This window comes from Ahaetulla prasina, chromosome 4, assembly GCF_028640845.1.
Source record: "Ahaetulla prasina isolate Xishuangbanna chromosome 4, ASM2864084v1, whole genome shotgun sequence".
Classification (NCBI taxonomy): domain Eukaryota; kingdom Metazoa; phylum Chordata; class Lepidosauria; order Squamata; family Colubridae; genus Ahaetulla; species Ahaetulla prasina.
This window is the reverse complement of record NC_080542.1, coordinates 25,337,747-25,363,206: the sequence shown is the minus strand read 5'-3', so window position 1 is coordinate 25,363,206 and position 25,460 is coordinate 25,337,747. Positions and strand designations below refer to the sequence as shown.

The 25,460-nt window shown below is 41.7% G+C and overlaps 1 protein-coding gene across 3 annotated transcripts in view; it reads left to right on the top strand.

Annotated features, from left to right (window-relative positions):
- BRSK1 (BR serine/threonine kinase 1) overlaps positions 1–22,384 on the top strand; it is a 63,866-nt gene extending 41,482 nt beyond the window's left edge. For 2 of the 3 annotated variants that reach the window (XM_058183228.1, XM_058183226.1), the window contains 9 exons: positions 5,711–5,808; positions 6,811–6,961; positions 9,255–9,315; positions 13,420–13,843; positions 15,025–15,073; positions 15,396–15,519; positions 15,719–15,899; positions 20,964–21,053; positions 21,787–22,384. In XM_058183228.1, the coding sequence (XP_058039211.1) occupies positions 5,711–5,808; positions 6,811–6,961; positions 9,255–9,315; positions 13,420–13,843; positions 15,025–15,073; positions 15,396–15,519; positions 15,719–15,899; positions 20,964–21,053; positions 21,787–21,971 (1,363 nt within the window). In that variant the 3' untranslated portion in view covers positions 21,972–22,384. The remainder of the gene's footprint in view (positions 1–5,710; positions 5,809–6,810; positions 6,962–9,254; positions 9,316–13,419; positions 13,844–15,024; positions 15,074–15,395; positions 15,520–15,718; positions 15,900–20,963; positions 21,054–21,786) is intronic. The other variant, XM_058183227.1, reaches the window with a different exon arrangement.
- The last annotated feature ends 3,076 nt before the right edge of the window (positions 22,385–25,460 follow it).

Here is a 25,460-nt window from a genome sequence, read left to right as displayed (position 1 = left end):
GGTAATTCTTTTTTCTTCCAATATTGTCCAATCAACAGTCGTGCTGCTGTTATTAAGTTCAAAATCAACTTAGTCTCAATCACTGTACAGTCCGTTGTTATTCCCAAAAGGAAAAATTGCGGTAGGAACTTTATCTTCTTCTTCAGAACATTCTGCATAATCCACCAGATTCTTATCCAGAAAGACTTAATTTTCTTACAAGTCCACCATACATGAAAATATGTAGCATCATCACAATTACATCTCCAACATTTCGCTTGCATATCTGGATACATACATGATAATTTCTTAGGATCTAAATGCCATCTATAAAACATCTTATAAAAATTTTCCTTAAATTCTGCGCTATGTAAATTTAACATTTCTAACCCAAATTTTTCCCATGTTTCCAACATTATTGGTTCTTGAATATTCTGTGCCCATTTTATCATACAATCCTTTATTAAATCTCTTTCAGAATCTATTTCTATCAACACAGTATACAATCTCTTTATATGCCCCTGAGTTTGATTTCTAATTTGTTTAACCAAATTTTCTTCATTTTGAATGATACCAATTTTCTGATCTTCTTTCCATCTAGCCTTTAACTGTCCATATTGAAACCAAGTATAATTCCTCCCTTCTTCTTTTAATGTATCCAAAGATTTTAGTTGTAAATTTCCCTCTCATTGTATAAAAGATCTTTATAAGTAATCATTTCTTGTTCCTGTTCTATATTTATATTCTCTACTGCGTGCCTAGGACATGCCCATATAGGAATTTTGTAATTTAACTTATAATAATATTTTTTCCAGACACGCAGAAGAGAAATTCTCAACACATGATTCTTAAAAGCTTTATCTACTTTCTTATCATACAATAAATATGCATGCCAACCATATAATAAATCATAACCTTCTATATTCAAAATCCTTTCCTCCGTCAAATTAAACCAATCACTTAATACCCAAGAACAACTGCTTCATAATACAATTTTAAATTAGGCATTTTTAATCCTCCTCTTTCCCGTGTATCTTGCATTATTTTCATTTTGACTCTCGCTTTTTTCCCTTCCCATATAAATTTATTAATTCCAATCTGCCATTCATCCAAATTTTTATCTTTCTTAATTATTGGTATCATCTGAAACAAGAACAAGAATTTAGGCAAAACATTCATTTTTATAGCTGCTATTCTCCCTAACAAAGATAATTGTAATTTTTTCCAAGTATTCATTTCCTTCTGAATTTTTTTCCATAACACATCATAATTATTCTTATACAATTTCCATTTGATGATGTAAGAAAGACTCCTAAATATTTAACCTTTTTTACAATTTCAAATCCTGTTATTTCCTCTAGTTTTTCTTTCTGGTTCTTAATCATATTTTTGGTTAACACTTTTGTTTTATTTTGATTCACTTTAAACCCTGAGACCCTTCCATATTGATTAATTACTTCCAACAAATATACACTCGAATTTATAGGCTGAGTCAACATAACAACCAAATCATCTGCAAATGCTCTGACTTTATATTCATATCTTCTAATTCTAATACCTCTATCTCCCTTAACTCTCTTATCTTATCCAATAAAGGTTCCAAAGATAAAATAAACAATAAAGGTGATAAAGGACACCCTGCCTTGTTCCTTTCGCAATTTTAAAACTATCTGTCAAACTACCATTAATTATTATCTGAGCTGTTTGCTCTCCATAAATTGCCCTAAGTATTCGTATAAAACCATTTCCAAATTGCATTTTGTCTGTTAATTTAAATAAAATTCCCAATGCAAACGATCAAAAGCTTTCTCTGCATCCAAAAATATAAACGCTGCGGAATCTGATTTTTCTTTTCCAAGTATTCCAATATATTCACTATCTGCCTAACGTTATTCCTCATTTGTCTCCCTTTTATAAAACCAGACTGGTCAGTGTGGATCCTTTGTTGTACAATTTCCATTAACCTATTTGCCATTATTTTTGCAAAATCTTATAATCATTATTCAAGAGTGAAATTGGTCTATAATTCCCAGGCTTAGTACAATCCTGATCCTCTTTTGGTATCAATGAAATAAAAGTAGTCCTCCATGATGGTGGTACTCCTCCTCCCTCAATATCTGATTGAATAACTCCATAAGTGGACCAACTATCTCATCCTGTAACTTTTTATAATATATTGCTGTAAGTCCATCTGTGCCCGGGATTTCCTATTTTTAATTGCTTTATTACCCAAATAATTTCCTCAGAAGTTATAGGCCGATTCAACTCTTCCCTTTGTTCATTAGTTAAACCTTTAACCTTATATTCTTTCAAATATTTATCAATATCCATATTCAATATTGTATCTCTGGCATATAAATTTGTATAATATTCCAAGAAAGCTTTTTTAATTTTATCCTGTTGAAATCGCACTTTACCCTTGTATTCAATTCCTTCAATAGTACGTGCTTTCTGTCTTTTCCTTAACATATAAGCCAACCACCTCCCTGATTTATTGGCATTACAAAAAGTATTATGTTTAGCATATTGTATATTGGTTGCCACCTGATCTGCCATTAACATATTAAATTGACTCTGTAATATCTTTATCGCCTCAATAGTTTTTAAATCATGTGGATTATGTACCAATAATTGTTGTTTCCTCTGAATTTCCTCTTCTAAATCCCTACGCTGTTTTTGTAGTTTTCTCCTCTGTCTACTATTAATATATATCAAGTTTCCTCTCATAAAGGCCTTGCTCGCGTCCCACACCATTTCTATCGAAGTTCCCTTTCCCAAATTATAATCAAAAAATTCTTTCATTTGTTTTTTACATTGATTTACATTATCCTCATATCTAAACAAATTTTCATTTATTCTCCATGATCTTCTTCCACCTTCATATTGCAACTCCATCCATACCGGACTATGATCAGTTAAACACCTTGGAAATATCTTTGTTTTCCTAACCCTAGAAAGCAAGTCATTGGTAATTAATATAAAATCAATACGTGAAAAAGATTGATGCCTATCCGAAAAATAAGTATAATCTCTATCATCAAAATTCTGCCTTCTCCATATATCTTTCAACTCAAAATCTTCCATCAAATCAAAAAAAGATTTAGGCAATTTTGCATGCATAGGAATTTTCTTAGAAAGAGTTCTTTTATCTTTTCTAATGTCCATTACACCATTCCAATCCCCTAATATAATAAATGTTTTATAGTCCCAAAAAGTCAATTTTTCATGTAACAATTTATAAAATTTTTCTTGTTGTTGATTAGGTGCATATATACCAATCACAAGTGTCTTTTTTCCTTCTAAAATCAATTCAATAGCAATATATCTTCCTTGAATGTCCGTTTCAATTAATTTACTTGATATATTTTTCTTCAAATATATAACTATACCATTTTTCTTATTCGGAGCAGAAGAAACAAAATGTTTACCTAATTTCGAATTAATCAAATATTTCTGATCTGATAATTTTATATGTGTCTCTTGCAAACATATCACATCATTTTTAAATTGTTTCAAATAATGGAATATTTTTCTTCTTTTCTGTGCTGAATTTAAACCATTAACATTCCATGTCAAAAATTTATTTGCCATCTCTGGCCTCTTGAAGCTTCTGAGCAATTAGCTGAAGACCCTCACTCTTCGGCTTGGCTCCTCCCACAGCTTCAGTAGTAGAATCCCATTCTTGTCTTTGAAGTCGTTCCTCCATCTCCTTACGCCTAATAGCTCCCCTTGTCACTCTTTGTTCCTGAGATTGTTCTTGAGGACTGATATCACAGGTGCAGTTTCAGCTTCCCACTCTGTTTCTCTTGAAGACTTTTATCCACTGTTTCTACATCCACTTTCAATACATTAAAAGAAAATCTTTGCTTTCAGTTCAGTATCAATTCGATATCTCCTGCCTTGAAAAATACTGTTAAACCAATTGGAACCTCCCATCTATATTGAATCTGATGCTTCTTAAGCTCTTGTGTAAAAACCTAAAATCCTTCTATCCTTTAACATTTTAGCAGGGATCTCTTTCAAAACCAACACCTCCTGTTCTGCTATTTGCAATTTCTTTTGGTATGTAGCTTGCAAAATCTGATTTCTTATTGTAGAAGTTAAAAAATAAATTACAATATCTCTTGGGAGCTTTTTCTGCCTCGCTACCCAAGAATTAACCCTGTATGCCTTATCAATTTGAAAATCAACTTCTCGAGGGTCCATGCCTAACATTTCAGCTACGGCTTCTGATATAACTTTTTGAGGTCTTCTTCCTTCGGTCTTGAAGACCCCTAATTCTCAAAGCCTTCTCCAACGCTCTATATTGCAATACCACCACATGATCCTCATTTTTATCCACTTTATTTTGAAGCTCTCCAACTTTATTATCCAAATACTGATTTGCTTGACTAATTACTTCCACTTTATCCTCCATTACTTCCAAATTTTTTGCCAAACCTTGAAAACCATCAATAAATCTTCTCTAATTTTTTTATTAGTCTCTTTAATTACTTCCCTAAGTTGATCCTTCACACCATGAATATTATTCATAATTTCTTTAAATCGCTCTTCAGAAACTCTGTTCTGTTCCTTTAATATATCTTCTAAATTAGTTTCAGACCCCTTCTCGTCATGGGAGCTTTTGGTGGCTTAGAAGCCATTTTAATTTAAGTAAAGTCTCTAATTAAAATTAGTAAATCTCAAAGTCTCAAAAAGTCTCCAATTAAAGTTGTAAAATAAAAACTTTCACCTTGCCTCCTCTGGAAAGCTTCTATTCAGCTAAAATCCACAAAGACAAACTTCGCTTTCTCTCACAAGCAGCCTCCAATCCACTTCCTTTCAGACGCCATTTCTTCCTTCACTAAGTTCAAGTAAGAAAAAGTTTTCCCCTTTTAAAAAGGAGTAGAAGTCAGCTCTCTTCTTGCTTCCCCAGTAATCGATCGCTTGTATTTGTCCCCGTCTGCTTGAAGTTATTCAAAACGGAATCAATTGAGCAGAGGTGGGCGTTTTCCTCTTGTCCTGCTTAATTAACAGGATCGAGCCGAGTCTGGAGGGGGCTGGGTTATGCAGGCAGCCGTCCGAGACTCTGCATAAGAAAGCAGAGCCCCTGGGGCAATCTTCTGCTATCCAGCCGCTCTGGCTAATTCTCTTTCACCCAGAGAAAAGCTTTGAAGCTGGCTAACAGTCGTTCTCCCGCTGTTTCACCAGCTTTTACAGAATCTCAGTTCGGGACGCCATTCCAGGCGTCCTTCTCGGGGAAAACGAAACCACCGGAAGTCCCAAAGATGTTTTTTTCAAAGGGCAACTGGCCATTGTTTTTCCTTGAAGATGTTTCGCTTCTTATCCAAGAAGCTTCTTCAGTTCAGTTCAGTTCAAAAAATAAATAAATAAAAGTTCATCTGGCTTTTGAAAAAAAGCATATTTGGGATATTGAAGGAACTGTGCTTCTGTAGAGAAGCTGGAATAATCATCTCACCATTTTAGCTCCCATGGAGCTGCACAAAAACGTGCAGGGTACAGTTAGGGTGGATGCGGTATAAGAGAAGGTGTCTGATGAAGGAGGAAATAAAATTGTTGTTTCATTTGTGATGCTTATGTAGATAAAAGGCAGGAAAGATGGGAGAAGAGGCTAGTTAGGAAACGTGCAAATAGTTGGAGAGAAAAAATGGACTGTGTCTTTTCTATAGTCAGGCAATAAACCCATTTTTATTCTAAGCGTAAGACGTCATTTTTCCTTTCTCCATGTCAGAGAAAATCAGGAGAAAATGATTTATTACCTTCTGCTTGACCGCAAAGAGAGATATCCCAGCTGTGAGGATGAGGACCTGCCTCCACGCAATGATGTTGGTGAGATTTTGGGAAAACTTTCTCTAAGCACTTCATCAGGACCAGAAAAACAGAGCAGTGGTGCTTATGATTTAAGACACTGTTTCTCATCCTTGGCTACTTGAAGGCAGGTGGACTTGAAGATAGGTGGACCTTAGGTGGACTTCAACTCCCAGAATTTTGGGACTTAAGGTCTAGCTGTCTTCAAGTGACTAAGGTTGAGAAACACTGACAAGCATTTCCAAGTTTTATTCTTCCCTCAATATTTCACCTGACTGATATGGAGGAAACAAGAAATATGACACCAGCATACCTTTGGTTTAAAACTCTACTGTTTGTAGACATTTTCTGCCCATATACAGGTAGCCTTTGACTTACAACCATTTGTTTAGTGACTGTCTGGAGCTACAACAGCACTGAAAAAAGTGACTGACAACCTGTACTTCAACTTAAAATCGTTGCAACATCCCCACAGTTATGTGGTCAAAATTCAGACACTTGGCAACCTGTGTGTATTTACAACATTTAGCAGTGTCCTGGGCAGTTACCATTTGTGAATATGTTACAAATGTTAGGATGTTTGAAATGGGTAGATTTAACTTGGATTTTTTAATCAATTATGAGAAGCTTGCCTGGTGCCTGTACAACAGAACCTAGGTTGGTTCACAGCAGCTGATTTGATCTACAGACAAAATTAGCTTGAACTCAGTCTCCAAATTGAAATTTTCCAGAGTCCTAGTATCTCATCTTCATTCCCAAATTTTCTTCCCTTGCTCTTTCAAAACAATGGTAGTGCATCTGTGGGTGAATAAATGGGTGGATCGTTTGGAGCTAGCTCCCTCTTCTGTGGCACACCTTGGGAAGCATGCGAGTGTGAACCAAACAGAACTAGCAAACAGTCAGCCAAACTACAGGTAGTTCTTGACTTACGACCGCAATGTTTCTTATATAGACATTCTTCAGCCTCCAAAGTTTACCCAAAAGGGAAGGCCTTATTGCATCCTTCTCCTTTACGTGTTTCAGACCCTCCTCGGAAGCGAGTTGACTCCCCTATGCTGAACCGACATGGCAAACGCCGACCTGAGCGGAAGTCCATGGAAGTCTTGAGTGTCACAGATGGTGGTTCTCCAGTCCCAGCCCGACGGGCTATAGAGATGGCACAACATAGTCAGAGGTGAGTTTGTGTCCAACTATGTGTGCGTGCGTGAAAGATAGGGAAGGAGCTATAGTGCTGGATTTGGAGATTCTGCTGTCTTTCCAGTGTGCTTCCTGGCCACTGAAAATGGAATTTGCAAACATTTTAAGGGTTGGCTAATCTCTAAGGCTGTTCTAGGAATGATAATGCACCTTTAAGGTAAAGATTTCCTAAAGTCAGTTCTTGCTAACTATAGGAACATATCCATGTAGCATTTTTGGCAACAGTATGGAAACCTTCTACCAGTGTCTTCTTCAGCTTTTCAGACTTCAAGATTTTCTGGTGTCTTCCATCTAAGTACTAATCAGGTTCGATTCTATTTAGCTTTGAAGTACCTGGTACATACTGCCATTAGTTGCACCTGTGTATCTCTTAAAAATGATCAAGCTCCATACCTGGTTACTTCCTGGTTTTATTTATGTTGCTTCCATGGCAACACTATGGAAGTATGCAGTCTTTGGTGCTCTCTGAGCATGGTTATTTGCTTGATGATGTTGCTTAGTCAAGGCATGAAACATCTGCAAATAACAATCAACCTCAAAGAGCACTTAAGATTCCACAGTTCAACCCTGAGCTGTATATAAATCTCTTCTATTGAGATATAGAAAGTAATCCTTGACTTACGGCCACAAATGAGCCCCTAATTTCTGTGAATAACATTGAATAGAATAGAATAGAATAGAATAGAATAGAATAGAATAGAATAGAATAGAATAGAATAGAATAGAATTTTTTATTGGCCAAGTTTGATTGGACACACAAGGAATTTGTGTTTGCTGCATAGGCTCTCAATGTACATAAAAGAAAGTGAATATTGTCCCACTTTACAACCTTTTTTGCCACAGCTGTTAAGTGAATCGCTGCAGTTGTTAAGTTAGTGACACGGTTGTTAAGTGAATCTGGCTTCCTCATTGACGTTGCTTGTCAGAAGGTTGCAAAGGGGCACTGCAACCATCATAAATATGAGTCAGTTGCCAAGCACCTGAATTTTGATGGCATAACCACGGGGATACTGTAATGGTTGTAAATGTGAAAAAAGGTCATAAGTCCCTTTTTTCAGTGCTGTGTAACTATACAAGTTGAGGACTATCTACAGCTTGTTACTGCTTTCTTTCAATACTTTTTTGATTCCTCGTCTAGTTTAAATCACTGGCATATTTTGATAGTCTCTTACTGTGCAGATTTTGATTGCCTGATAATGTCCATCAAGTCATCTTTTTATATTTAATAATCACATAGACTGATCTTCTCCAAAAAGTGGTGTGGTGGCCTAGATGTGGAGCTCTTGCCGCACAATTTGTGAGTTCGAACCTAGGTAGAAGCAGATATTTCTCTCTCTGGGCACACTGAGAATATAGGGATGATGGGGTAATTAAATGAAGATGATAGACTGATCTTCTCCAGGGCAATCTGTCCCAGCCTTCAAATCTTCCAATTGGGCACCCATCACCACTGTTACTGAGCCAATTCCTGCTGGTTGTCTTCTTTTTTTCTCTTTTTTTCCATTTTTCCTAGCATCAACAGCTTCTTCAAAGAACTAGGTCTTTGCATAATGTTTCAAAATATAGACCTACTCTATATAAAATGAAATGTTGTGTGTTAAGTATATATATTGTACAGCAAATACAGGTAGTCCTCGACTTACAGCAGTTCATTTAGTGACCGTTCAAACTTACAAAGGCATTGAAAAAAGTGACTTATGACCATTTTTCACCATTGCAGCATCCTCATGGTCATGTGATCAAAATTCAGACCCTTGTACAACCGACTCATATTATGATGGTTGCATCATATGACTCCCTTTTGCGACCTTCTGACAAGCAATGTCAATGGGGGGGCAGTTTCACTTAACAACTGTGTTACTAACTTGATAATTGCAGTGATTCACTTAACAGCTATGGCAAGAAAGATTGTAAAATGGTCACTTATCAAATGTCTCACTTAGCAACATAAATGTTGGGCTCAATTTTGGTCGAAAATCAAGGACTATCTGTACAGCAAAGATCACTAGTAGAGAACAGCAAAGAATTTCAGAATATACAATATATATTCTGCAATTCTTTGCTGTTCTCTACTGGTAATATCCAAAGCTTCTTAGGCTAATTCACTTCTTTAAGGTACCTTTGACTTGGAGCAGGGGGCGGGGCTATAAGCATTTTGCAATGCTATTTTAGAATGATGTTTCCCATGTAGCCCATCCTCTTCTCTGTGTTTCACCACCTTCTTCCTTTCCAAGATAGCACTAATCATCATGTGTCTTTGCCCCTCACAGGTCTCGATCTGTAAGTGGTGCCTCCACTGGCTTATCTTCTAGTCCCCTCAGTAGCCCCAGGGTAAGTATATCAGCTAGGCAAATAAAAATTAAAAAATGGTATGTTGACTAACAGGATGGATGGGTACAGCAAACATTTGCGGCAGAAGATGAAAAAGACGATGGTGGACAAAGTAAATATTAGATTTTGGGAGGGAGTGGAAGTTGGAAAAAATGATCGCTAGATTCAGCAGTCTTGTTGAAATCCCATCCTGCACTTAGTTCCAAATGCAGAGGTGCTGAGGACATTGCATTAGTTTTCCTGGCAGACGTGATGTATACTATACAGTGCATGAACAATAGCCAGAAGATACATCTGGAACAACTCACTTCCCACCCCATTTCCATGATTACATTTCCATGCTACGGAAAAGCCACACCTGTTGGCTTGTATTGGGGGAAGGGGGAAGGTACAGAATAGGGAAGGAAAGGTGAGGTATATGTAGATCTTGGATGAGGAAAGTCGGAGATACATGTTTAAGCAGGGGGTAGGATTAAAGGACAGAGCATTGCTCACTGATTTGGAGTTAGTTATTCATTTAAGCAATCTGTACATTATTGATTTGCCAGTGGATAAGAGTATAATTAGTCTGGCTGGCAAGAGAACAGATTATAACAGTCTTTCTGATGTTGAACTACACCAGAATGGGATCTTGGAAGTTTATAGTTCCATGTGCCTGGAAAGGATTAGGCTGGGGAAAGTAGACTCAAATCTAAGCAACCAAGGATGTCTGCAGGATGTAATCAAAAAATGGTAATGGATGATATAATTGTGTGATCGAACTTCACCTGTGTTTTAATGCGTATTACACATAAAAGCAGGTAGAGCTTTGATCGTACCATCTTGACTTTTTTAAACCATAGCCTGCAGACACTTTGTGAACAACCAGCTGGCCCCCAAATGCTTGATTTTGGCTTGTTAATAATAGTTGCAGTGTTGGGAGATCCAGATGAAGACTACCACATAAAGGAGAAGGGAATTCACTTTTTCCTCCATATCACAGTTCTTTCCTGCCCATAATTTATTCATTTATTCGTCAAATTTCTAAGGCCATCCATAACAGCTCTGGTGGTGTACAATAATAAAAGGAATATTGGAGTGTTATAAGCCACGAGAAACAATACATGTCTGGAAACAACAGCAACAAGAAGTTGTGACCTGAGTACAAAACTTTCCCAGAAAAGGCCACCACACAGTCAACCCCTCGTCTGGAGGAAGCAACAGAGGTTTTTAAGGTTTGCTTAGATGAGACTGAGGTAGGGGATTTATGGTTCTCTGGGAAGACTCTGTTCTTGAAGGCCCTGCTTCCTGGGTCCTATCAGGTAGCACTGTTTAAAGGATGAGGCCAGGAGCATTGGCAGAAACTACAGGAAGCAGATTGTCCTTTTAAACTAAAGGTTGCAGTCAGATAGCGGAGTCAGCAGAATCAGCAGACAAGCCATTTGTAAACTGCTGGACTTAAACTGGTAAATGTCATGAACATTGCCAAAACATAAATTAGGGTTGTTAGTCATAGTCCAAGATTCCATGTACCAAGGAAATCAAAAAGCAGAATGTTATAAGTGAAAATTATTTATTTATCAGTGATGATTTATACCAAATGAGTCAATCTGCTTCTCCCAGAAATACTTCTTGCTTAATGTCAATTAATGCTGTAGCTCTTCTCTTCCACTGGAGTCACATTATAAAAAGTCCAGAATCTTTCCTCTTTCTCCCCCCACTCCATGCCCTGCACTGGATTCTGAATCTCTGTTTGACTCTGTGTGTGCCTATGTCTTTGCTGTTGTAGATTAGAGGTGTTCCAGATTGTTTCTCTTCTGAGCCAGACAATTTCCAGACAGAGCTGGGGTCTCTTTTCTTCTTGGCAGTTGTTCCTGAGATTGTTATACATCCTGAATCCTCTTCATCTTCACCTGATTTTTTCCCCCACTCAAATTTATTATATATCCTGATCCAAATCAGCCTTGTTGTTACTGGTGTACAAATGGCAGCGTTTCTGCTGTTTTAACTGGGATAAGGATAACATTGGAATGGTGGATTTCTTCTATATGTAAGGGGTTGTTGGTGCTCTCTGAGCTTGCTTGTTTTCTTGCAGATGTTTCATTACCCAAACTAGGTAACATCATCAGTGCTAGTAAGGAGTGGGGTTTGCTCTCAGTTTATATTCTATATAATTAGAATATAAACTGTCAGCAAACTGCACTCCTTACTAGCACTAATGATGTTACCTAGTTTGGGTAATGAAAAGTCTGCAAGAAAATAAGCAAGCCTGGAGAGTACCAAGGACACCTCATGTCAACCCTGAGCTACAAATATTCTCTTTTATATAGAAGACTTTCTATGTATGTACAGGTATCTGTTATTTAGAAACCAAACCCACGCATACAGATAGTCCTCGCCTTATAACCACAACTGGGACCAAAATTTTTGTTGCTAAGTAAGGTGGTTGTTACATGAGTTGCATCCAATCTTATGACTTTCCATTATTGTTAAGTGAATCATTGCAGTTGTTAAGTGAATCCAGTTGCCCCACTGATTTTGCTTGTTAGAAACCAGCTGGGAAGGTTACAAATGATGATCCTAGAACTTGGGATGCTGCAACTATTGTAAACACATGCCAGTTGCCAATTTTTATCACATGACCTTGGGGATGCTGTGTGTAAGTGCAAGGACTGGTTGAAGGCCACCTTTTTCAATGCCATTGGAACTTTGTACAGTGGCTAAACAAATGGCTATAAATCGAGGACTACAGTAGTGGCCAAAATTGTGGAGACCTTTTGGGAAAAGTGTATTTTCTAAAACTAGCTAATAACAGCACTTTTTTTGGAGTAGTACCATAAAATTATCTATCAATGGAAAGAGAATTTAATCAAGAACATAACGCAATAACTTTTATGAATGATTTGCTATTAGAATAGCTGTTACAGTATTTAAAGAAGAAAAGTGAAACATGTAGAAACAATGAGATATACAAAAAATATCACATCAGTTAATACTTAGCTGGGTAACTTTCAGCATGAATTACAGCCTTACAACGTCTTTCCATGGAGTGAACCGTCTTTTAGTTCTGCAGCTGTTATAATGTGAAACCAAAATTGAATGATTGTTTCTATTAACTGTGTTTTATTGCTGGGTTGCTTCTGACTAACAAGTTTCTTTAATTGGCTGCATAGATTTTCAATTGGGTTAAGGTCTGGGATAATCCCAGGCCATTCCAGCAGTGGAATATGATTATCTTGAAACTCCAAAAAAAAAGTGGTGTTATTAGCCATCAGACCTCAAAAATACACTTTTCCCAAAAGGTTTCCACAATTTTGGCCACTACTGTACCTGTACAACGGTCAACCATGCTTTCATATTATCTCTTGTAGCACTTGAAGTATTAGCTTTATTACTAGCTGGAATTCAGCAATGAACCATGATTATCTCTGCAGTAGAAAACACAGCTTTCTAAAAGCAGATAATTATGGCATAAAATGTCAAGTACCCATCTTGCGCTTAAATGTTAGAAAGGTACATTTTTATTACCAGCATAATATATCTCTGGCAGTTGAGATACCAGCAAATTTCTGCGTGCCACATAATAAAACTATACAGAAAAGGGTGGAATGGAGAAACTGCTAGGGTTGGTAGTGTCTCTTTACAACAGTTTGAGTTTTGACATTTATCTGGGAAAAGGTTTAGAGCTGAAATTAGGCATTCTGTAGGAAAAACGCCCAATTGGGAGAGATTGCAAGAAGTTGGTCTTGTTGAAAGGCAAACTCGGTTTGGGGAACAAGTGATATAGAAAAGATTAAGTGGCAATGTCTGGACCTACTTCATGGGGACAACCATATATAGCTTCAGGGTAGATTCAGGGATGTTGTCTTTGCCACAGCATGGATGAAGACATATAGATAAGAGGGGGTAGGTGAACAAAGATATTCACTTAAGAGCCTGAAGCAAGTCAATTCCTTAAAAATGAGTAACATGTCCAAGCCACAGTAGGGGAAACTCAAAATCTGGGCCATGTTGTGAAACCCTGTTTGGGAGTAGACTATGAGATTGTCACCTGCCATTGCTCACTCCCATCTCACGGCTCTCCCCTCCTCACCTTTCTCCCCTCCCATTTCTCCCCACACCCAGAGCCCCATCTTCAGCTTCTCTCTCCCATCACCTCCCCCTGCCCCTGTGAAGACTCAGACGCTTCCTGCCAAGGGCAGCCCAGCGAGGGAGGGGGCCCTCCAGAGTCGATGTTCCACCCCCTTCCCTCTGCCTCCCAACTCTCCACCCCCTCACCCACCCTCCTCTCCCCATTGCTTTTTCCCCTCTACTAAACCCCCACCCAAATCTGTGCTGCAGGTCACTCCCCACCCCTCCCCTCGGGGAAGCCCCCTCCCCACTCCGCTCGGCACTCCTGTGCACACGCCTAAAGAGAGCCCCAGCGGCACTCCGTGCGGGACGCCCCCGAGCAGTCCTGGTGTGGCCGGCGTGGCATGGAAAACCCGCTTGAACTCTATCAAGAACAGCTTCCTTGGTTCTCCACGCTTCCATCGTCGGAAACTGCAAGGTGAGTGTGTTATACTTTCCCTGAAATGATGTGTGTGCAATGGATGTTTAATTATAGGACCACAACTTGGAGAAGACACGCCCAGACAGCACATTCTATCTGGGAAAGTGCTGGAGGATAAGGAGGAAGAGCCACATCAGAATTGAGCACGACTGTAGACCAGTGTTTCTCAACCTTGGGCATTTTAAGATTTGTGGACTTCATGCTGGCTAGGGAACTCTGGGAGTTGAAGTGTACACATCTTAAAATGCCCAAGGTTTAGAAGCACTGCTGTAGATAGTCAAGAAGAAAACCAAAAGTGTGGTCAAGAGCACAGAAATAGAGTTTGAATGAGGACTGCATAAAATATGTGTATAGAACAGGGGTCTCCAGCCTTGGCAACTTTAAGAACTGTGGACTTCAACTCAGCAAAGCTGGCTGAGGAATTCTGGGAGCTGAAGTCCACAAGTCTTAAAATTGCCAAGGTGGAGACCCCTGGTAAAGCATGTGTTAAATGAAGGAATGCAGTCTTTAAAGTTAGGAAGTAATACCTTATTACTATCTTTTGCCAAAATAGATAATTCATTTTGCTCAGGTACCATCCTGCTCAAGTACTATTTAAGGAAGAGATGAAAAACTTTGGTAGCCCTCCAGATGTTGCTGAACTAAGTTCTCAGATGTCCTGGCTAGCAGGATGGGTTTCAGAGAGTTATAATATAACAATATTTAATTTTGTATTAGTCTGGGAGCCTTCCCAGGGCTACCTGGAAATGATTTTAGAAGAACCCGGGACCTTTTTATGTTTAGAATGTCTGGATGCCTGGAAACTAATGAAGGGGAGAACCAATCTAGAATTGAGAAGTTTCCTTGCAGTTAGAACAATTAATCAGTGGAACAACTTGCCTCCAGAAGTTGTGAATGCTCCAACACTGGAGATTTTAAAGAAAAGATTGGACTACCATTTGTCTGAAATAGTATAGGGTTTCAGGCCTAAGCAGTGGGTTGGGCTAGAAGACCTCCAAGGTCCCTTTTAAGTCTGTTATTCAGTTGATCATTCCTCAAACAAGAATGGAAAAATAAAAGCAATTTCCTGTTTTTATGCTTGGCAACTGGAGGCAAATGAACTGCTTTGAAAAGTTGCAATTGGTAGGAAATGAAAACAGCTTCTTTCCATTTAACATTTAATCCTTTTCTCCTTGCAGTTCCCACGCCAGAAGAAATGTCTAGTCTTACACCAGAATCATCCCCAGAGTGAGTATTAGAAGAGACCCAGAGGAGGAAGGAGAATTCAGCCTTTTTTCCCTCCCATTCATGGTTCTTACAAATGTGTTTATATTATCCCAGAATTAATGTGCTTAATGTGCATTAATATGGGAAATCTAGATTTTTTCCTTCTTTCTCATGAACGTACAGTACCAACAATACATCACAAGAATGTGTGTCCTTATAAACTGTACAATGTATGGTAGGAGAAATATCTTGAACCACCTTCAATAGAGACAAGCAAAGCCTCCTTCCAAGATTTATTTCCAAACTGCCTTGCTTTCCTTGTTCTGTTTTTCTTCCTTTGCAGGCTTGCCAAGAAATCCTGGTTTGGAAATTTTATCAACTTAGACAAAGAAGAACAAATTTTTGTGGTCATCAAAGACAAACCCCTGAGTTCCATCAAGGCTGATATTGTACACGCCTTCCTCTCAGTAAGGGCTCAAATGAAGGAAAAGGAAAGGGTTGGGGTTGATTCTGAAAAATTAAATGGAGCTGGTTGGTAGGATGAGGTCCTTTTTGACACTTAGGGTAGAAGGGTGGAGAAGGCTAGAGTACGTAGGACACTAAAAGGAAGATCTTTTCCATTTGATGTCTGTAGCTTGACGTTGCTTGCCTTCACTTAATCTACAGATCCCCAGCCTGAGTCACAGCGTTATATCCCAAACAAGCTTTCGGGCCGAATATAAATCATCGGGTGGCCCCTCCGTCTTCCAAAAACCTGTCAAGTTCCAAGTTGACATCAGCTACTCTGAGGTGGGAGAGGCACACAAGGACAGTGGGATCTACTCAGTCACTTTCACTCTCATCTCAGGTGGGTAGCCGGAAATCCTCCCTCTCAGTGGTGGAATTCAATTTTTTTTACTACTGGTTCTATGGGTGTGGCTTGGTGGGCGTGGCAGGAGAAGGATACTGCAAAATCTCCATTCCCACCCCACTCCAGGAGAAAGGTCCCCATTCCCTCCCCACTCTTGGGGGAAGGATATTGTAAAATCTCCATTCCCACCCCACTCGGGCCAGCCAGAGATGGTATTTGCTGGTTCTCAGAACTTCTCAAAATTTCCGCTATCGGTTCTCCAGAACCTGTCAGAACCTGCTGAATAGTACCTCTGCTCCCTCCCACTTTGAATCATCTTTAGGAACCATAAAGCCCTCTAGGTTTCCGAGCATTTCATCAGCCGAGGGCCCAAGGTAGGGGTGGGGGGGTGGCGGTTGTTATTAAGGAAGATCTAGAGCCGAGGGAGGCCACTGTTCCTCAGATTGCCGGCTGTGAATCCCTCTATGTGAGGTGGGGCCATAGGAATCAGTTGGGCTTGTTGATCGCGTACCTGGCTCCTTGCTGCGTGACCACAGCCCTGCCCGAGCTGTTGGAGGTACTAGCCACTGTGGCGGTTGAGACCCCCAGACTGATGGGGGATTTCAACCTGCCATCAGCTGGCTTGTTATCGACAGCAGCTCGAGAGTTCCAGGCTTCCATGACGGCCTTGGACCTGATTCGAGTAAATGATGGCCCTACGCACATGGGGGGAGGCACGCTGGATCTGATTTATATCTCTGGACAGTGGTTAAATGATCTGGAATTAGATGATTTAGTAACAGAACCGATGTCATGGTCCGATCATTTTCTCCTTCGCCTAGACTTCCGAACCGCCACTCACCATCGCAGGGAGACGGAACCTATACGTTGGTTCCGTCCCAGGCGCCTGATGGACCCCGAGAGGTTCCTGACGGAGCTTGGGCCATTCCCTGAGGATCTGGCCCACGGCACGACTGAGGAACTAGTCGTGGCCTGGGAACAGGCCGCAGCTGGGGCCTTGGACCGTGTCGTGCCTTTGCGGCCTCTGACCCGGCGCAGATCTCGTCTGGCCCCTTGGTTCTCCGAGGGGCTGAGGGAGATGAAACGCCGGAGAAGACGCCTAGAGAGCACCTGGAGGTCCAGTCGTTCCGAAGCTGATCGGACACTAGTTAGGTCCTATTCTAGGACCTACCTAGTGGCAATGAGGGAGGCGAGGCATTCCTACGCCTCCACCCTCATTGCGTCGGCAGATAACCGCCCGGCTGCCCTGTTTCGGGTGACCCGCTCCCTCCTTCATCAGGAGGTGCGGGATGACCCTTTGCAGGGACGTGCCGAGGAGTTTAGTGGTTATCTATACGATAAAATCGCTCAGCTCCGGGACGGTCTGAACCGAAATTGGGATGATCCAAGCGAGGGAGAGGAGGCACGTCTTGTCGAGTCTGTTTGGGGTGACCCTGTGGCTCCCGAGGACGTGGACAGGTTGTTGGGGAGGCTTCACGCCACTACATGTTTACTGGACCCGTGTCCTTCCTGGCTGGTACTGGCCACTCAGGAGGTGACACGAGGCTGGCTCCAGAGGATTATCAACGCCTCTTTGTTGGAAGGGGTTTTCCCTGCCGCCTTGAAAGAGGCGGTGGTGAGACCCCTCCTCAAGAAGCCCTCCCTGGACCCAGCTATTTTGGGTAATTATCGTCCAGTCTCCAACCTTCGCTTCGTTGCGAAGGTTGTAGAGAGTGCTGTGGCGTGACAGCTACCCCAATACCTGGATGAAGCCGTCTATCTGGACCCGTTCCAGTCCGGCTTCTGACCCGGATACAGCACGGAGACAGCTTTGGTCGCATTGGTGGATGATCTCTGGAGGGCCAGGGACAGGGGTTATTCCTCTGCCCTGGTCCTATTAGACCTCTCAGCGAGATACCATCGACCATGGTATCTTGCTGCGCCGGTTGGGGGGGATTGGGAGTGGGAGGCACCGTGTATCGGTGGTTCTCCTCCTATCTCTCGGACCGGTCGCATACGGTGTTGACAGGGGGGCAGAGGTCGACCGCGAGGTGCCTCACTTGTGGGGTGCCGCAGGGGTCGATCCTCTCGCCCCTTCTGTTCAACATCTATATGAAGCCGTTGGGTGAGATCATCAATGGCTTCGGGGTGAGATACCAGCTGTACGCTGATGACACCCAGCTGTACTTTTCCACCCCGGGCCACCCCAATGAAGTTGTTGAAGTGCTGTCCTGGTGTTTGGAAGCCGTACGGGTCTGGATGGGGAGAAACAGGCTCAAGCTTAATCCCTCCAAGACAGAGTGGCTGTGGATGCCGGCATCCCGATTCAGTCAGCTGCAGCCGCAGCTGACTGTTGGAGGCGAGTTATTGGCCCCAAAGGATAGGATGCGCAACTTAGGTGTCCTCCTGGATGAACGGCTGTTGTTTGAAGATCATTTGACGGCCGTCTCCAGGAGGGCCTTCCACCAGGTTCGCCTGGTTCAGCAGTTGCGCCCCTTCCTTGATCGGGATGCCTTGTGCACAGTCACTCATGCGCTCGTTACCTCTCGCTTGGATTATTGTAATGCTCTCTACATGGGGCTCCCCTTGAGGTGCACTCGGAGGCTTCAGTTAGTCCAGAATGCAGCTGCGCGGGTGATAGAGGGAGCTTCGCGTAGCTCCCGTGTAACACCGCTCCTGCGCAGACTGCACTGGCTACCTGTGGCCTTTCGAGTGCACTTTAAGGTTTTGGTTACGACCTTTAAAGCGCTCCATGGCTTAGAGCCTGGGTACTTACGGGACCGCCTGCTGTTACCACATGCCTCCCACCGACCCGTACGCTCTCACAGAGAGGGACTTCTCAGGGTGCCGTCCGCCAAGCAATGTCGGCTGGCGGCCCCCAGGGGAAGGTGTGGGGGCTCCCACACTCTGGAACGAGCTTCCCCCGGGTTTACGCCAAATACCTGACCTTCGGACCTTTCGCCGCGAACTGAAGACATATCTTTTCATTCGCGCGGGGCTGGCTTAAATTTTATTGATTTTAAATTTTCTACTACTAATTTTTAAATGGGATTTCAGTTTTTTATATATTTTAAAGTTTTAGGCCAATTATAATAAGTTTTTTAACTTGCATTTTAAATTGTATATTGTATTGTCTGTTTTTACTTTTGCCTGTACACCGCCCTGAGTCCTTCGGGAGAAGGGCGGTATAAAAATCAAATAAATAAATAATAATAATAATAATAATAATAATAATAATAATAATAATAATAATAATAATAATAATGTTTTTTGGACTTTACGAATGTTCAAATTTTGCAGTTCCGATTAAAAGCATAGAAAGCCAAAAGAAGCAGGTTCTAGGGGTGTGTGTGTGTGTGTGTGTGTGTGCGCGCGCGCGCGCGCGTGTGTGTGTGTGTGTGTATGATGTACATTGTGCCTTTTGGCTTTAAGTTCACAGTTTTCTAACCATTTCAGAGGAGACTAATAATGTGAAGGGAGCAGTAACTCCAGAAGCAATATTGCACCTTCTCTGACATCTGGACAACATTTTTAAGAAGAGCCATTTGTCCAGATTTTAATTATCATGATACAAAAAAGATGTTGAGTCTCTAGAAAGAGTATAGGGAAGCACAAGAAAGATGATTAAGGGATTGGAGGCCAAAATGTAAGATGAATGGTTGGAGGAACTGAGTATGTCTAGTCTATCAAAGATAAGGACGAGGAGTGACTTGATAGCAGTCTTTCAGCACTTGAGGGGTTGACCTATTCTCCAAAGCACTTGAAGGTAGGACAAGAAGTAAAAGATGGAAACATATCAAAGAAAGATCCAAGCTAGAACTAGAGAAATTTCCTGATGGGAAATGGCTTGCCTCCAGAACTTGTGGGTGCTCCATCACTGGAAGTTTTTAAGAAGAGATTGGACAGCCATATATCTGGAATGGTGTAGAGTAGGGGTGTCAAACTTGATTTCATTGAGGGCCATATCAGGGTCATGTTTGATCTCAGGGGGCCAGGGTGGGCGTGACTGGGGTGGGCGTAGCCAGCTCAATGTCACTCATGTCAGAGGCGCCTGTGGTGGCCCAAGTGCTCTGCCAGCAAAAACAGGCTCTCAAGCTTTGTTTTCACCTGCGACGGCCTCCTGCAACCCTCTGCCAGCGAAACCAGAGCTCAGGAGGGTCGCCCTTGGCCCTCCCTAAGCTCCATTTTCACTGGCAGAGGCATCATAGGCTGGTCCTTTGCTGTTTCCGGGGTGTCCCTGCAGGCCAGATCTAAACATCCTGCAGGCTGGATCCAGCCCCTGGGCCTTGAGTTTGATACCATGTGTTGAGTCGTGGGCAAAGACGCAAGGCACAGAGACTCCGTCAGCTTTATTCAACTGAATAAACAGCTTTATTCAGCTCCGGTACAGCAAGGCAAAAACTTGAGCCCAGCAGCCCCTTTTAAAAGAGAGCTGTTCGCGGCTTCAGCATGCTTATTTTTCCTGCTCCTGTTCCGGCTTCCTGATTGATTCTCACGTCAGCCTATCAATATCTAACACCCTTGGTGTAGGGTCTCCTGCTTGAGCAAGGGATTGGACTAGAAGACTTTCAGGGTCCCTTCCAATTCTGTTATTCTGTTCTGTTATGTTGTGAAAAGACTCATTTTTCCTAGCTGTTCTGAAAGTAGTGCAACCCATAATCCTGAAAGTTCTATATGTACTGTACAATAGTGGGTTTCAAATTTTTTTACTACAGGTTCTATGGGTGTGGCTTGGTGGGCGTGGCCAGGAAGGATACTGTAAAATCTCCATTCCCTCCCCAATCCAGGGGAAGGTTACTGCAAAATCCCCATTTCCTCCTGATCAGCTGGGACTTGGGAGGCAGAGAATAGATGGAGGTGGGGCCAGTCAGAATTTTTACTACCGGTTCTCCGAACTACTCAAAGTTTCCGCTACCGGTTCTCCAGAACTGGTCAGAACCTGCTGAAACCCACCTCTGGCTCTGTACTGTACAGTACAGTACAATGATCTCTTCTCACCATTTTTGACTTGAATGGCATCCTACTTTTAGACCCCGTTTTCTGGAATCTGTTCCATTTCTGTTCCTACTTCTGCCTTTCTAGGTCCCAGCCGTCGGTTTAAGCGGGTTGTGGAAACGATTCAGGCACAACTACTCAGCACACATGACCAGCCTTCTGTGCAAGCCCTTGCAGGTAGTGTATATCATTGTTTTGTACTTGTACAAACAACTGACTGTTCCTGCTTGTTTTTGAAAGAGTTAGGTGAATGTCTAAGGCTGCGCAGAGGATTCAAAAGGACAATTTGCAAAGTGTATTGGAGCAAATGGAGTACTCCTCTGAGATGTTGAGGCAACTGCGTCATCTGGGTTATCTTTGTGTTTACTTGTATACATGTGTATGTGCGTCCATGCACTATTGCTTCACTTCACTCCAGTGGCATCATGTTGGGTACGTTAACTTGTCTGAGCATTTCCATGCCTTTGGGACAACCCGGGAAAATTCTTGAAGTTTAAAGATGCAACTTTCTCAAGATTTACAAAATGCCTTTTGAATTCTTTGCCTTAAAATATATTATCTAGGATTACTTACTGTCCTGAAGAAAAGCTATCTATGTAGTTACTAAGAGCACCAAATGGATGGTAGACCATCCATCCCTTTATCCATCCATTTATTCATATCCATCTTTAAAAGGAACATACTGTGAGACTCTACCAGTAGATGTTAATATAGCTGGTATTTATGATAGCTAAGTGAAACCTCCAGAACAAAAGGACTTTGGGATCCTCGTGGTGGGGAAGCAAAATAGGGAAGACTGGTTGCCTTGAGAATCTGCCTGTAGAAAGAAAAAGAGATTTCCAGTTGTTGTGGAGAGGGGACGCTTGATGGTGAAATTAACCTAATCTTTAATTTTTTTTTCAACATTTAGACGAAAAGAATGGGCAACAGCTCCGTTTCCCAGGCACCCCAACCCGCAGCTGCCAGCCATCTCGCCGCTCTGAATCAGACATCCCAACCGAACAACATCGACATGGGTCCAAGGACAAGAAGCTTGTCTCCTCTAACGGGACTCAAGTCCAGCAACCACAAACTCCGTCCCCACAGCAGCCATGACATATGGAGCAGGAGAGCAGTACGTGGGTGGCTGGGGGGGAAAAAGCAGCTGAAAGAAGCCACCTCCAGCCCCCTGGAAATAGCTAAAGCCACCCATAATGGACAGGAGGAGCCAACCAGCCCCATGGATGGGTCAAGGCCCACCAGGGACGCAAGGGACAGGGTGGGAAGATGGAGATTGGTCCAGATTTAATGACCCCAACTCACCCTGGGGCAAAAAGGGGCCATGTTGGGAGAGGCCCATACTGTGAACTTGTAAATAGCTAACGAAGAACAGAAAACAGAACAAATCCACAAAAGAACAAGAGGTGGGCGGGAAAACACAACATGGAACCGAAAACAAAGACAATGGACTGAAGGGGGAAAAAAGGAAAACACACATGAGGAGAGAAACCGGGCAGGAGCCGGTGGGATGAGAGATTTAATCTGATTCCTTTATTGGGGCAGTGGGGGTCTTTATTTTCTCGAACCCTTTCAGACCCCCCTCCTCACTTTCTTGCCTTGAGACTTATTTTTCTCCCCCCTGCTTTTTCTTCTGTAGTATTTACAGTATCATGGTGGCATTAAGCTAAAATTATGAGACAGAGCTAGTAGGAAGATGTCCTATGTAGGAAAGAAATTAAAAGTTTCCATTCCCGTTTCTTTTTCTTCTTTTTGATTTTTTTTTCCATTTTATGTAACCGGTCAATGTTTTAAAAACATTTTCATGAGTTGGGGTGAAAATATTTACCAGAATTCTAATAAACATTTTGTTACAAGACAAACTTTTGAAAAATTCTCCCCTAAATCTGTATTTTAAAAAAAACGAGCCAAATCTAAATGTGAAATGTGGAATCAAATTAGAAATTCAGGATCCAGAAATTCAGACTACGTTGTGCTTATACTATAGCATATTTACTGGCAGCTGGCATTTTGGAAATTTACTCAAAAGAGAAATGGGAAAAGTAAGTAAGTAAAAAAAGAAAGAAATTAAAATGCCGAATGCCAAGAATTACCTAAAGCTTCAATAATTAATACAGTACAGTTTCAAATCGCAATTTTTGGAAAATCAGCAAATATAACCTGTGCATGGCCAGGAATAGTCAATAGCATTAAAAATGAGCCATCTGAGTTTGCAAAAAAATTGTAGCACAGTGTAGTTATATTCTCCATTCTTACTCCAACTTGGGTTCTGAACTAATGTGAATGCTATTTATTCCAATTAAATGGATTTGGGGAACTTTCAGATTTGGTTTTTATTGTGCACTTCTGCTTTGTATCACAGCTTTTTAAGGAGGTCATTGGCAGATTTTAAATTGTGTCTGTATTAAGGGCAAATGGCTATTTTAAGAGAGGAATTCTTTTTTTTCAGCTGTCCCTGAATTTATAAAAGAAACATGAGTATATTTCATAACATCCCATCCTATTCTGTTTTTGCTTGTGCCCTTCTACTGCCAAAATTAGGGGTTTTTAAAAGCATTTCTATAATCTCTGCTGGCTGGCAATATCTCAACAATTGAATATACCCACTGATCTCAGCTTCTCATTGGCTCTGTCTCATGTAATTTTAGCAGCCCTGACAGAACACTTTAACTCTTAAATGGGCTATATACAATCCAATTCCTTTCCCAAGGCCTCTGTCCTGTGTGCAAAGGGCCAGTTTCCTTCCTAAACAATGCTGTTCCCCCCTCCCCCGGTGTGTGTGTGTGTGTGTGTGTGTGTGTGTGTGTGTGTGTGTGTGAGAGAGAGAGGGGGGGGGGTTGAGAAGGAAATAATGATGAGTAGAGAGTACTGTGTTATTGATTGAAGATAGCAGGAAGGGGGGTGTCTCATAAAATGGAGACAATTTGGATTATATGGTTGCAGTTGCCATCTTGACTTTTTAAAAATTTTTTGACAATCCTCTCCTTGCCCAGGATGCCCCTGGAAGGCAGAGGAGTGTGAGGGCATCAGGGTTAGAACCTGCTGCTTCAACATTTTCAACTTTTGAACTAGGGGCATTGAACATTAGGACCTGCTGCCTCAACATTTCAATGAGGGGCAAACTTCACAAAAATTAGTAACTGGGATGGAGAGATGGGAGCCAAAAAACCCCCTAAGGTTTCATGACTCAATGTGCAGCAAGATATTCATCCTTGATCCTACAGCTTGGAGCCTGGAGGTAGGGTAGATTATCATTCCTGCTTTTTTTTCCTCCTTCCCATCCTGTTAGAGCAGATTCTTTCTCTCAGCTAGGAGGGGAAGCACAAGCTGTAAGGAAAGGCATATGCTGGTGTGGACATGGATCGGAGAGAATTCGATGTGATCCACATCCCTTCTGCCCCATTTCCTAGCTGGGTCTGCCCATCTCTTTTATGAATCTGTTCTTATTGTTTGTATAAACACACATGAAAATGCATACACACACCATCCTGATAATTTCCTCTGATAGTCCATGCTTCCGATGTTCTGTCATCCCTGGGAAGGAATCTAAATGGAATGGTTCTGTCTTGAGTATGGATAAAATCATCAACAAGGTCTCATCAAGAAAAGTGATTTCGGCTACCTTGGGGAAGGATCGGTGATACCATTTCTATGCTATAAACACCAATGCATTCTGTAATCATTTTGCTAAGAAAAAGCTCACACATCCATCATTGTAAGAGAACCTGCAATTATTTCAGGTTTTCAGAGTATGGTCATCAAGAGATGGAGCTATCCAAATCAGAGGAGCATCTGGGTTGCGTTTTAGACACATAGTCCAAGCCAGGATATTCAATGTACAGGTAACCCTTACTTAATGACCATAACTGAGCCCAGAATTTCTACTTGATCTAGTTGTTGCGGTTGTTAAGTGGGTCACTGTGACTTGATTTTTATGACTGTTTTTACAAGCAAATTATGTGATCATTAAGCAAATTGATTGAAAACTGGTGTGCGCATGATGTGCGCATGCATGCTGGCCAGCTGATTGTTGGGTGTGCATGCATGCCAGAACTCAGAAGTTTGGCTTATCCAGAGCGCGATCCATTCACGCATACAGCACTGCTGGCCAAAAACCGGCCTGCACATGCATGCTGGCCAGCTGATCGTTGGGCACACATGAGCACTAGAACCCAGAAGTTCGGCTTTTCCAGAGCGTGATCCCTTCACGCGCACAACAATGTCAAAAACTGGTCTGCCCACGTGCGCCGGCCAGCTGTTTGTCAGGTGTGCAGGCATGCTAGAACCTGGAAGTTTGGCTTTTCCAAGTTCGGCCCTGGCGAGTGCGCATACACGCACATGACATTTCCGCACGAGTGCCTAAAAGGTTCACCATCACTGGCCTAGATAGTAACAGGATTGTAAAGTGAATCTGGCTTCCCCATTGACTTTGCTCGTTAGGTAACAGAAAGTGATCACATGACCCTGGGACACTGCAGCCATCATAAATATGAGCTGGTCGCCAAGCATCCAAATTCTGATCACATCAGTATATGGGGATCCTGCAACAATCTAAGTGTTAAAAACCATCATAAGTCACTTTTTTCG